At 23.2% G+C, this 12163-nt stretch overlaps 2 protein-coding genes across 2 annotated transcripts; one reads left to right on the top strand and one right to left on the bottom strand.

Annotated features, from left to right (window-relative positions):
- Window positions 1-492: 492 nt before the first annotated feature.
- Bm8687 (Uncharacterized protein) lies at window positions 493-3411 on the top strand (the record flags this gene model as incomplete). The annotated part of the gene is made up of 7 exons (XM_043080765.1): window positions 493-595; window positions 934-1034; window positions 1799-1865; window positions 2155-2309; window positions 2402-2456; window positions 2845-3008; window positions 3145-3411. The coding sequence occupies 7 exons, from the start codon at window positions 493-495 to the stop codon at window positions 3409-3411; spliced, it is 912 nt and encodes a 303-aa protein (XP_042936699.1).
- A 2230-nt stretch (window positions 3412-5641) lies between these two features.
- On the bottom strand, window positions 5642-11454 carry Bma-inx-13 (Innexin inx-7, putative; the record flags this gene model as incomplete). The annotated part of the gene is made up of 9 exons (XM_043080764.1): window positions 5642-5904; window positions 6270-6420; window positions 6970-7063; window positions 7348-7523; window positions 7825-7988; window positions 8532-8624; window positions 10323-10433; window positions 10734-10780; window positions 11327-11454. 9 exons carry the CDS (start codon window positions 11452-11454, stop codon window positions 5642-5644), a joined length of 1227 nt encoding a protein of 408 aa, XP_042936698.1.
- Window positions 11455-12163: the final 709 nt, after the last annotated feature.

Below are 12163 nucleotides of genomic sequence, written 5' to 3'. Positions count from 1 at the left end.
ATAAGATTTTGAAATGTTTTTAGAGAATATTGTGGCATAACAGTATCGTTTGTTACTCTTTGTTTTTCTTACTTTTAGTTTTAGGAATAAGTTAGGGTTGTGTTAAAAGTTTTGTTTTCAGCATTAATAACTTGCAGTTATGTTGAAAATTTTATGTTTAGGAATAAGTTAGAGCTATATGATGAATCTGAGAATATAATCCAAAGTGTATCTCTTAAAAATCTAATTATAGATAGTAATTATATGCGGATAATATCGAATTTTATTTAATGAAGGAGTAAATTAATTTAGTTAAGCAAATAATTAATCAGATGACTAAATAGGCTTGTGAATTTTTCCAGTTTACTCATTTATTTATTAATCAAAAATATGAAAGTATTATTTTAGCAATTTATTAAAATTTGCGTAGAATAAAATAATGTGTACCTTCAAAAAAAAAAAAAAAAAAATGTCAAATTTAGTTAATATTTGTAGAAGGAAAGTTTTTCGAGAATGAGCGAGCGTTATCAACGTTGGTTGCAAATTTTCAAACAACTCAATAAAAACTCACCAACCAAAGAAGATATCGAATTGATTGCACCATCACATATTAAAGGTAATTTTTCCACTTATAAAATATCATTTTACCCTTTTTTTATTTTCAAAAATTTTCCTTCTAAATTATTGGCTATATTTTGTGATATTTTCATGTTAATCATAGATACAACTCTTTCTCTTTTTTTTATAACTTTAAAATTTCAGTGCAAAAACTCGTAATATTAAAATTTTTGCGAATAGTTGATCGTTTCGTTTTAAATGTCAGTGGTTAATGAGAGAAGAAAAGATTTTAATATTTTGATTTTGGATGAAATACTGAGGACATTTGAGCAAGAATTTTGAGTGATTTTTATTTGCATTTTTTTTAAAAAATATTTGATGTTTTGGTTTTTTTAGAGGAATATTTGAAGTTGCATCCGCCAAAAAAAGTAGTTTCGAAACCGACTCCAAAAGTGAAACTCAAAAGGTCATTCGATGAAAGGGATTGTCTTCCTGAAGTATTATAATTTGTTTGATACTGTCATGCTTATACAAATAGATTTCAAATCTTTGATTTAAATTTGTTCAAAAATTTTTCCTTCTATTTATATGATTTAGTTCTAGTTCGTTATCAACTTAACAGTCAGAATTATTCCCATTGTCCTGTAAAATATCAAATCCACTTAGAGTCATATACATTCGACATTAAATATGATCGCTTACCTAGAACGTAAATTAACTGGCCTTATTAGCTGTATCACGATATCTTCGATATTCTGCCATATGAATAGTTGAGGTTTTTTTTTTTTCTTGAACAGTCAAGCTAAAAGACCAATCCATATCAAAAAGCAAATTAGGTTTGGTTTTGATTTGCGATACTTTTTACTAGATTATAACAAATGTTGAAGTCACATGTTAATTGGGACTATTGAACGTAAAAGAATAAAATAGCAGATAATAGATTATATTACCGAATGACTTGAACGTATTTCTGATTTCTGAAAAAGAAATTCGGAATTATGTGGGAAGGAAGAGGTGAAAAGTGAGATTGATGGAATCGCGAAATTATTTTGAAACAAATGAAAATTATTGCTGACACTTAGTTCGTCTTTTGATTAAATACTAAATTTTATTCGATTTTTTTTTTTGAATTTGATGTTATAAAAGAATTTTTGTTGACGCATAAGAACTCTTTTGTTATTTGTCTTTCTGAAAATCATATAACTTAAATTATTAGTCTTTTATTACATTTGAATTCTTCATATTTAAAGAAGGATTGCAGCCAGTGTTAAAGAAACACCGCGCTGATGTGGTTATTACCTCAAGGAGCGAAACGATACTTCAAACCAGTAAGTTACCTTAAATTTGACGAAATGAGATAGATTAATTTGGAACATCTGAGATTTTTGGAAATGAAAACCCAAATGATCAATTGATACATTCTTGAAAGATGCTTGAGCTTAGAATAAGTAATAATCTGAGAGTTAGTTATAATTCTGAAATCTTTATATGGCTATAATGTAATAATTCAATAGATAAGCAGTTTGATTTTGAGAAAATCATGGTTGCATTACTGATGATTTGATAAAATGAGATTTCCAACGACCGCAATTTGTACTTAATATATTTGTTTTTCAGAAGATTCAGCATTATTAAGACGGTCACCTCGGAAACACCCTTCATCACTGGTTCGTCCAACAGCATCTAAAAAAATTAATTCGCCTTCCAAACCAGTGGCACGTCGAAGTTTAACAAATTTACTGGAACCAGAAACTTTTCAAAATATCGATAGGGTACTTTTTTTTCTTATAAATAAAATTAGGATATCATTTTTGTCAAATAAAATTCTTCTATTAATAAATGTAAAGGCAAAAAATTTTTTCAGTTGTCTCCGAATTTTGTAGTACCAGAAAGTGAACCTCCTGCACATGTCGCTCAATGTAAGTTTACTTCTTATTATTTGTTCGCTTAGCTTTTGTGTGATTTACTTTTTTTAATCTTTAAAAAACGAGGAATTTATTCGACACATTTTATCTTTCATTATAAATGCAACGCAAAAAGCGCTTTTCTGCGTCCTAAAATATGATTCATTTTATTCTATTGAAATGCAAAATGTAACTTTGCATCTTTATAATACATCTGGCAGTACAAATCGTTAATAGCGATGTAAGTAAATTCTTTACAACAGTATTTTATCTGTCACATTTCTCTTTAAATTTTAGTTTTTTTTTTTTTTTTTCTAACTTTTTCTAAAGCACTGAATGTTAATGGAAATTGTAAAAAAAATGCATTTTATCATTTTATAATGTTTGTTTCTTCAACACATAGTGCACAACGATGAGCAGATATTACGTCGTTCTCCACGAAAACATCCTTCATCATACAATGAAGTCCTACTATCGCCACAAAAACCTTTACTATTATCACAACCAATCATTTGTCGTCGCTTGAGCAGTTTACTAGGTTCAGTAAGTGATATTGAAAATGAAAAGGTAATTTTTATTTCATTAAGCAAACTTTGAAATAAATAACTTCTTGAAACAAACTCTTAATACTTATTGTTATGGTTGCAAATTCTGGTTTTATAGATTCGAGAAAATGTAGATTCTTATTTGTCATTCTTTTCAGGAAAGTATCAGCTTAAATAGTTCATATGAAGCAATCAATGAAGATGAAAATAAGAAAAATCCGGAACAAAATTCGCAAGAATTGATTAACATAGGTGCTGAAGAAGAGCAACAGCCATTTGTTGATGAAAAGAAATGTTTAAAGAGGAAATTAAGAGAAAAAAATCAAAATTATCGACGTTTAAAAATGAAAAAGAGTTATGTACGTGGTACTTCATTAGCAAAGAAGAATTTCAGAAAATGGCGAAATACTCGTAACAAACGCTGATGCATGAAATTTGCAAATTCAAAGTCAAAATTTTTCATTTTAATTCAGTTCAATGAATCACTTGTTAAATACAAATTTTTGGTACACAAATTTACAAATTGGTAAGAATTCGATGATGTAGAACACAAAATTTGAATAATTTTCGTCAGTATGTTCTCGATTAAAGGGAAACACAGAGGAGAAAATAATTAGTAATTACAAACAGCAGAAAATTCTACTAGGCTAAAATAGAAATAAATGAAACTAATTTCCATCAGAATACGAATGGACTAAGCATTTCACAAGGAAAAATTTTATTACGATTTTTTTAAATTTAAATTTTATTTGAAACTGATATATTTTATGTCTTATTGTCTGTGAAATTTAGTCACTGTGATTTATAACTATGTCATTGGGCATTAAAAGATTCGCTCAATGAGTCGATTGTTACGGCTGGATTCTTAATTCATCTTGATAAAGTTATTTATTGAGTTTATTCGAAGTACACTGATTCATTAATCTGATGACTCGTTATTGTGTATCAAATTGTAATTTACTGAATTCGGCACATTTAACGAAATTTATAAATTTTAACTTATTGTTGATATAAGTAAACAGCACAAAATTCATCCATTCCAATTAGCATTTCGTATACTATCAGTAGCACTAATTGGGTGATTAGTTGTTATCAATGAAGGATATCTAAGTAATCATTAAAGTGTTATATTTTACTATGAATTCTGAGAAATTATCTTTACTTTGACTAGCTAATTAAATTAATTTATTTGTGTTTATTTTAAACTAAAGAAGTGATTTTGCAGATATGTGCAACTTTTTTTTGATATTTCCGAAGTCGTTTCATTTCTCTTTATTTTTTCTTATGGTAAAATTATTCCAGTAGTAGAAATTTCTTCCATTCACTAAGTAAAGTAACGAATAGAAATTTTTATTTTTGAAATTCAAAATTATGTAAGATAGATGTAAATTGTTAATAAAAAAGAAAAGAAAGAATTCTTCAAAACAATAACAAAAAAATAAAAGTATATAAAAAGGCATAAGATTACTTAAATGTAATAAACATTAATTAAGGCAAATCTGATATTTTCTTCATTATCAAATTAGAAATATAAATTTTAACATATTAGAGGAGAGAAAAAAAAGAAATGAATGAAATATAGTAGGATGAGTTTTCATTGAAATAATTGCAAAATATATGAAATATTAAAATTAGTTAACAATTTTTAACAAATATTCCTTTTTCACTCTCAACCAACTAACCAATTAACAACATAGCTTTGTTTATTAATTATTTTCAAATAAAGCATTATCATTTTGCTGATAAAAAATTTATTTATCAATATATATAGATAAAGTAATAATTGAAAAATGTAAGAGACAATTTGTAGAGGTAAATTAGTGAAGAACAAATGTTCTCGTAAATACCCTGCTCAATAATAGAAGAGGAATTTGGAAGAAGATATCATTTCTTTTTTTTATTATTATTATTTTTTTTTTTGATATTATTACTATTATTTCTATTTATAGTTAATGTCATGACTTATCGATTATTAATTTAAACTGTTTTTTATTATTTATAAATTTCTGATTTATAAGAGATTTAATTATTCCTTTTTAATTATCCCTCATTAATTACTGATTTCCGATTTATTAGCATCTTTATACAAATATTATTTTCTTTTTTCCGAAAAATATTGATGAAAAATAACAAATTTTCTCCTTAATGCAAATTTGAAAATTACATTTTTAATTCTATTACTTTAAATTTCTATAAAATTAGTATTTTTTTTTTCTTTTGAATTTTTCTTTGAATATGTACTTAAAGCTCTTCTTGCAAACTGAAGAGATCAAAAAAAAAAAAATACAATGTTATCAAAATGTCACATTCATTTTAAAATTACGGCAGTATTAAATAACTTTGATAGCATATAACATATACAATTTAATTCTATATTTTATAAATTATGATATTTAAAATTAACCATTTTCTTTTGTATTTAATTTCTGTATTTAATTATTTTCAATGAAATTTTAAAAAATTAATTTTGTTCGAAATTTATTCTCTTTTATACTTCTCATCTTCTTCCTATGCCTATTGGAATAATTTGATATCATATAATAAAAATAATTAATAAATGTTTTGGTATTTCTTTTCTTTTCTGTTATTCACCAATTAATTAATTACATAGTTAATTGATCAGTTATCTAATTAAATGAATGATCGATTAATTGATTAGTGTAAAAATTCTTCATGAAAGCTATCAGCAGCATCAATCTCATCCAATTTAGATGCCATAGGATGAGTTAAAGCTGGTGGCGGTGGTGGTGATGGTGACAATACCGCACGTTTCTTTTCATCATCAAGATAATTCTTCCATAATGCTGCGACAATATCTGTTGTAATTAAATCACCTGCATTTGCAGCTATAATTCGTAAGATGAAAATGCCATCTTTTCGTAAGCATCGATTAATGAAATGTTCCAAAACATTATGCGCTATAATTAGAAATAATTCATCGTTGTATTTTAATTAATTTGAATTTTTCTTTTTCTTCAAATTCTATAAAATTAATAAATTAAATGAGATTAATAAAATACAAAAAAAAAAAAAAAAATCACAATGAAATAATTAATCTGATCTACTAATTAAGCTTATTTTAATTAATTCTACAAATAACAAATCTGATCCATTCGTTAAGCTTATTTCTTACCAATTTTACTTTCTTTCTTTTTTTTATTTATATTTTACTGCAATTTATCATAAAAAGATTTTAATCACAAAAAAAAAATTTTTATTTTCTTGCTTTTGAAAAATCAAAAAATATAAAATATGGATTGATTATATGAAATAGATTATTTACCTTGTCCGTCCAAAAGTCCATAAACACGTAAGTACTGAGCAATGAACGAGTACTGTTGTGTTTCAAGAAAAGACATACAGTACCAATATATTAATGAAGCAATTGTTGCTACGATCACTAACAGTATCCACCACCACAGAAACAAATACACCTGCAAATGAATAATTTTTATTTATTTATATCAAATTAAACTTAAAATCAAAAATTAAAAGAAAAAGAATTAAACTTAAAATCAAATTACCCAACTAATTTTTGCTTTAAAATTTTAAAAAACTTCCATAGAAAAATTTCTATTTTATATACCGTATTACAACACAATTTTAAGCAATGAAATTTTAATTTGGTAAATTTGAATTTTTTAATTTGATTTTAAAAAATTTTAATTTGATAAGAAACAGGTGGTAAATAATGCGGTACTGTGTAATACATACAGTACCAATATATCACGGGACAATTTTAAGTAGTACTTAAGTGTAAGGTTGTAGCAAGTAATACGGTATTGTGTCAGGCATCTGAATAGGAATAAATTATGTTACTAATTATTAATGAATTAAACGAAAAAAGTTTAACTGATATAGGAAAACTTTATATATAGCAATTTATAAAATTTTAAAACATTACTGTAACTGATATGAGTTCAAGCAATTTTAATGCAGTTTTTAAATTAATTAAATTTTAAATATTTAAATTAAAAACAAACTTTTTCATTAAACATATTAATCATTAAGACACATTGAACAGTATGCCTGTGCTTGTTGCCCAATACTCGAACATCGAAATCACACATTGTTACTCTGAGTAAAAAAGTTTGAAAATTAAAAAAAAAAAACAGTTCTTAAATATTTTTGAAAAAAAAAATTGCTTAATTTCAAAATGATTAAAGCTTCAATTTTTCTTTCATCTCGAAGTTCGTTTTTTTTTTTTTGCTCAAAAGTTTTGAAATTTTAAAATGTTTAAAGATTTCTTGAAATACCACTTAGCTTGTAAAACATAACGTAGTATTTGAAATTTACAACAAAGAAAATGTTAATTCTACATATCACAATGAAAATTAAATGAGTATGAAACGATCTCGAACCTCGGGAAATGTCCTGATTCTTGCCATTCACGGCCATTTGCTAAATCACGAAGGATCTCGAAGCCCCAAAATGTGTAATCGGTACCAAGAAAGCTATTTAATAAGACAAACTGCGTAATAGCTTGCAGAAGATAAATAAACTTTACCAACATATACAGTAATGTTAGATAAAATCCCTAAAATTTAAATTAAAATCATAAAATTTGAAATTAAATATGATTTGAAAATATTCTGTCCTAACATCAATTAATTCATACGAATATTATTATTATGTTCATAACAATAAAGCTAAATGAAAAGTAAGAATAAAATTAAAATTGATTTAAACTTCCATATATAAATTGTTTATAAATTATTAGTAAATTTCAATTAGAATTCAAATAAACAAACTTTCTTATTTTAATATTAATTTATCTTATAAAAGTTTTAGCGTTTTTTTTTTCCCCCTAAAATTTTCATAAATTCAAAAGTTTTTACCTTACGCAAAAGTAACGATATTGGACTATGACGTATCAAATTCCTTTGTGTTTTTAATGAATCGTAAATATGCGTAGCTACGATAGCCACTGAATCTTTACGTTTATCAGATTGCATATTGCTTACATCCTGAGACATTAATACAATACCTTTTAGGGCTATTCCTGAAAAATAAATTTTTGAAAAAAAAAAAAAAGTTGAAAATTTATAGAATTTAAAAAAAAAATTTACCAATTTTCAAAATATATAATTCATTTCAATTCAAAATAAAGCACTTTTAATACTTTGTTTTTTGAAGTTTTGTATTCACGCATATATTCACTTATATTTCTGAATTATCACTGTATGTTTATACGTGCACGCAAGTATACGTATAGATAGACGTACGTTAATTAGATATGGAATAGCTAATTATATTAAGTATAGCTTGAATATTTTTTATTTAGTATAGAAATGAATTAGAATTAATAATATTTATTCAGCATTTCGATAAAAAAAAAGCGAAATTGAAAAGAAAAAATGGTAAATCTTTGCTCTCCTAATCAGTTAATTAAATTTTCTGTAAAATTCTCTAATAATTAAAAAAAAAAAATTTATGAGAAACCATAATTTGTTATTTAGAAAATTGTTTGTTAAAAGTAATCATTTTATAATCAAGTTTTTTTTCAATCGGAAAAGAAAAAACGCAGGAAAATATTAAAGTTTACCTGATTGCCAATTAAGTAATCGCCAGATTAGACATGGCAGATAAAATAAAATGCCCTGTAAACCTAATATGAATGGTACCCATTGGTAGTAACCTGAAAGAATTAATTAATTTATTAATTATGCAATACAAATAATAATCAATATTTAAAAAGAAAATATTTTTTTTTTCTTTTTGTTACAATATTAATTTATTTGTGTAATCAATTTTTGACAAAATTTGCAGTGAAAATTTTTAACAGCGAAATTTTTAATGGATGCGACATTAAGACTTCAATAAATCTTATTGTCTTATCTGTCAACATATATACATTTTAATGTAAACTTTTAATAAATCTAATTATCTTATCTGTCAACAAACATTTAAATTTCAATAAATCTTATCTACCTTATCTGTCAATTTTATATTTAAGGTAAAAATTCAATAAATATTGCTGTCTTATTTGTCAACATACATTTAAATTTCAACAAATCATATTGTCCTATCTGTTAACATCTATAAATATATTTATACATATTTAAACTTTCAAAAAAAAAAAAACCCTATTGGTCCCTTAAATAGAGCAATGAATATTTGAAGAGGAAAAGTTATGCGACAATTCATACAATCCAAACAATTTCATTTGCGCTTTTATTTATTTATTTTTTTTTTTTTTATTTTTTGTCCTAAACAACGATGAAAAATGCATTTGCTAACATTAATATTTATCAAAAATCATTCAACAACAAATAATTTCCGCCAATTCATTTTAATGAATTGGCGGAAATTATCGCATACAATAATGCATTTCGTTATGTGTACACTTTACTGAATTGTCATACAATTGATAGAATAAATACATTGAAAATAAGTAAATAACTATGAGAGACACAAATTTTATACATATATGAATTCATCTAAATATTATCCATCAAATATAGTTAATTAATTAAATTGATTTTGTGTTTGTAAATTGAATTATGAATTCAAATAATTCATTATTATAAATTGAATTATAAATTGTTTATAAATTGAATTATGAATTCAAATAATTCATTGATTTCGTGTTTATAAAATTTAATTATGAATTCAAATAATAATAGCAATTCAATAATAAATTAACTTAATAAATAATTAGCAAGTTTTAGTAAGGATATTTTTTTTTTTTTAAAAAAAGCATACAGAAATGGAGTTAGTTTTGAGATACAAAAATTTTTAAAAAAGCAAATTTATAATAGTAATTGATTGTTTAAAAAATTCGAAAAAAAAAGTTCTGTTAAATTTTCTAATTTAATTTATAATAAATTTACATGAGAAATATTAGCAATCAAATTAAAATTATTCATTACTCATATATTTGTCTAATTCACATCTCTTTATTTATTTTATTCATCAATTCTATTAGAATAAATTTTGATCAATAATTTCAAAATTTATATTAAAGAGAAAAAAATCAAAATGAAAAAAAAAAAAAAATTACTTTACCTTTTAATCTTTTAATAAAAAATAGTAATAAAAAGAAAAAAAAATTGAATAAAATTTTATTTAATTTCTTAAATTCCAAAAATTTTTCCTCGTTATAAACGTTTTATATAACTTTTATCTCAATAAAAGTGAGAAAAAAGAATGAGAAGAAAAGTTTTTCAAATTAATTTTGTTTCTAATTAAATTAACAAAAACGATTTTTCAAAAAAAAAAAAAAAAAAAAAAAAAAAAAAAAGCAAAGACAAGAAAAGATGAAATGAAAAGTTTATAATTTATTTCAGTTTAAGGCATTTAAAACAATTACTTCATTTAAAGTAAATGAACGTACCAATTTCACGTTCTTCACGTTCCTGTAAATCACGTGGAATATAATGATTCAATGGTAAAAAATAAGTATTTTGTATAAAGCAGTAATTTTCACTGTATTGTTCCCATGCACCTGGAAAGGGAAAAAAAAAATGAAATGATTATTAAATATTTTATCTTATCAGGTAGAATGCTGAAATTATTTTTGAAATAATATCAAAGAGAAAAATATCAGGTAGAAATTTTGATAAGCATTTCATTTTACATCTGATAAGAAGAGAATAAAAAAGATAATTTAAAAAAAAAAAATATAGATGTAAAATTGAATATATCAATTTCATAGCCTATCATTAATTTTTATTAATTTGTTTAAAAATTGTTTTTTAAAAAAAAAATTCGTTGAATGAAAAAAGAAAAAAAGAAAAAGAAAAACCGGTAAACTGGGCCGGAATCCAACACTGAATTGGTTGTCCAACATACCTGAAAAGAAAAAGTTTTACTGAAATTAATTGAAATATATTATAGCAATAAGTAAAAATTAGCAATAAAATTAGTTATAACTTTTTTTTTTTTTTAATTTATCTTTTGTTGATTACTTTTAATTTAAATTGTTTGTTTTAAAATTTTTCTTTCAAAGAAAGTAAGAAATTTTATATTAAGAAAAAAAAAAATTCTTTTTTTTTTCTTTTGCATTAGATTATTTATTATCTAAGCTTTAAGTACAAAATTTTATTATTGAAAAATTTTAAAGTAAATAAGTAAATAAATAACAAAACTATATATATATATATAAATATATATATATACATTCATATATAAGAAATGAAATAATGGATAAATTAGTTAACAAATATGTCAATTAAATTAATTTAAACTTTTTCTATTATTTTTAATTATTTATAAAATTTAAGTTTTTTTTTTTTTTTTAATCATAAAGGTATATTTTTAAAAAAATAAATAAAAAATGGAATATATCATAAAATCATAAATATATATTTTAAAAAAAAAAAAAAAAATGAAACAAACTGTTTAGCACTAAGTGTTAATGCAAAAATGACAAGTAGTAAAGGTGTATAGTAGTAATTAAGACGATCGATTGAGTCATCATCAAATTGTGGTTTCAAACCCTTCAAGAATGCATCCAAAAATAACATCCTGAAATAATTTCAAAATTTACGTAAGTATAATTTCACGTGATTGCAACTTTCGTAGGTAAAAACAGTAAGTATTAAAGAATAATAAATATAATAATAATATAATATAACTAAGAAAAAAAAACACCAACTATGCATAAATAAGTAAGAATAATTAGGAAAAATGTAAAAAAAAAATGTGAGTAAATCTATGAAAAATTATAAAAATATTAATTTTAAATTAATATTTAATTTTTTTAAATTTTAATTAATATTTCATAATTTTCATTTTAACATCTATTTCATATTTTTTTATTTTAGATTTTTTCTTTCAATTCTTTTGATATAATATGCATTTTTATGCTAATGTCACTTATGTGTAACATTTTGTGATTATAATTTTAAATTAAAAACAAATTTTGTTTTTTTGAAAATTGGAAAATTATAAATGTATTATTATATTTGAAGAAATTTAAGTGATCTAAAATAATATCAAGTTCATTTCAAATTTTTACAAAAATTTTTATAGCAAAAAAGATAAAATGGTGAGCATAAAAAAGTTCTTTGACCTCATCGAACATAAATGAATAAAATTGCAAACAAATATAATTAAAAGGAAACAACTGGAAATTAAACGAAAAGGAAAATTAATTCAAACAATAAAAGGAACAAAAAAAAAAAAAAGACCAACGAATGTTATTTAATTAATGTTAGGAAGAAAATTTAAATT

The sequence above is a fragment of the Brugia malayi genome, assembly GCF_000002995.4.
Source record: "Brugia malayi strain FR3 genome assembly, contig: Bm_v4_Chr3_scaffold_001, whole genome shotgun sequence".
NCBI classification, from domain to species: Eukaryota; Metazoa; Nematoda; class Chromadorea; order Rhabditida; family Onchocercidae; genus Brugia; species Brugia malayi.
Note: the sequence above shows the minus strand (reverse complement) of the source record. Positions and strands in the feature narration are given on the sequence as shown.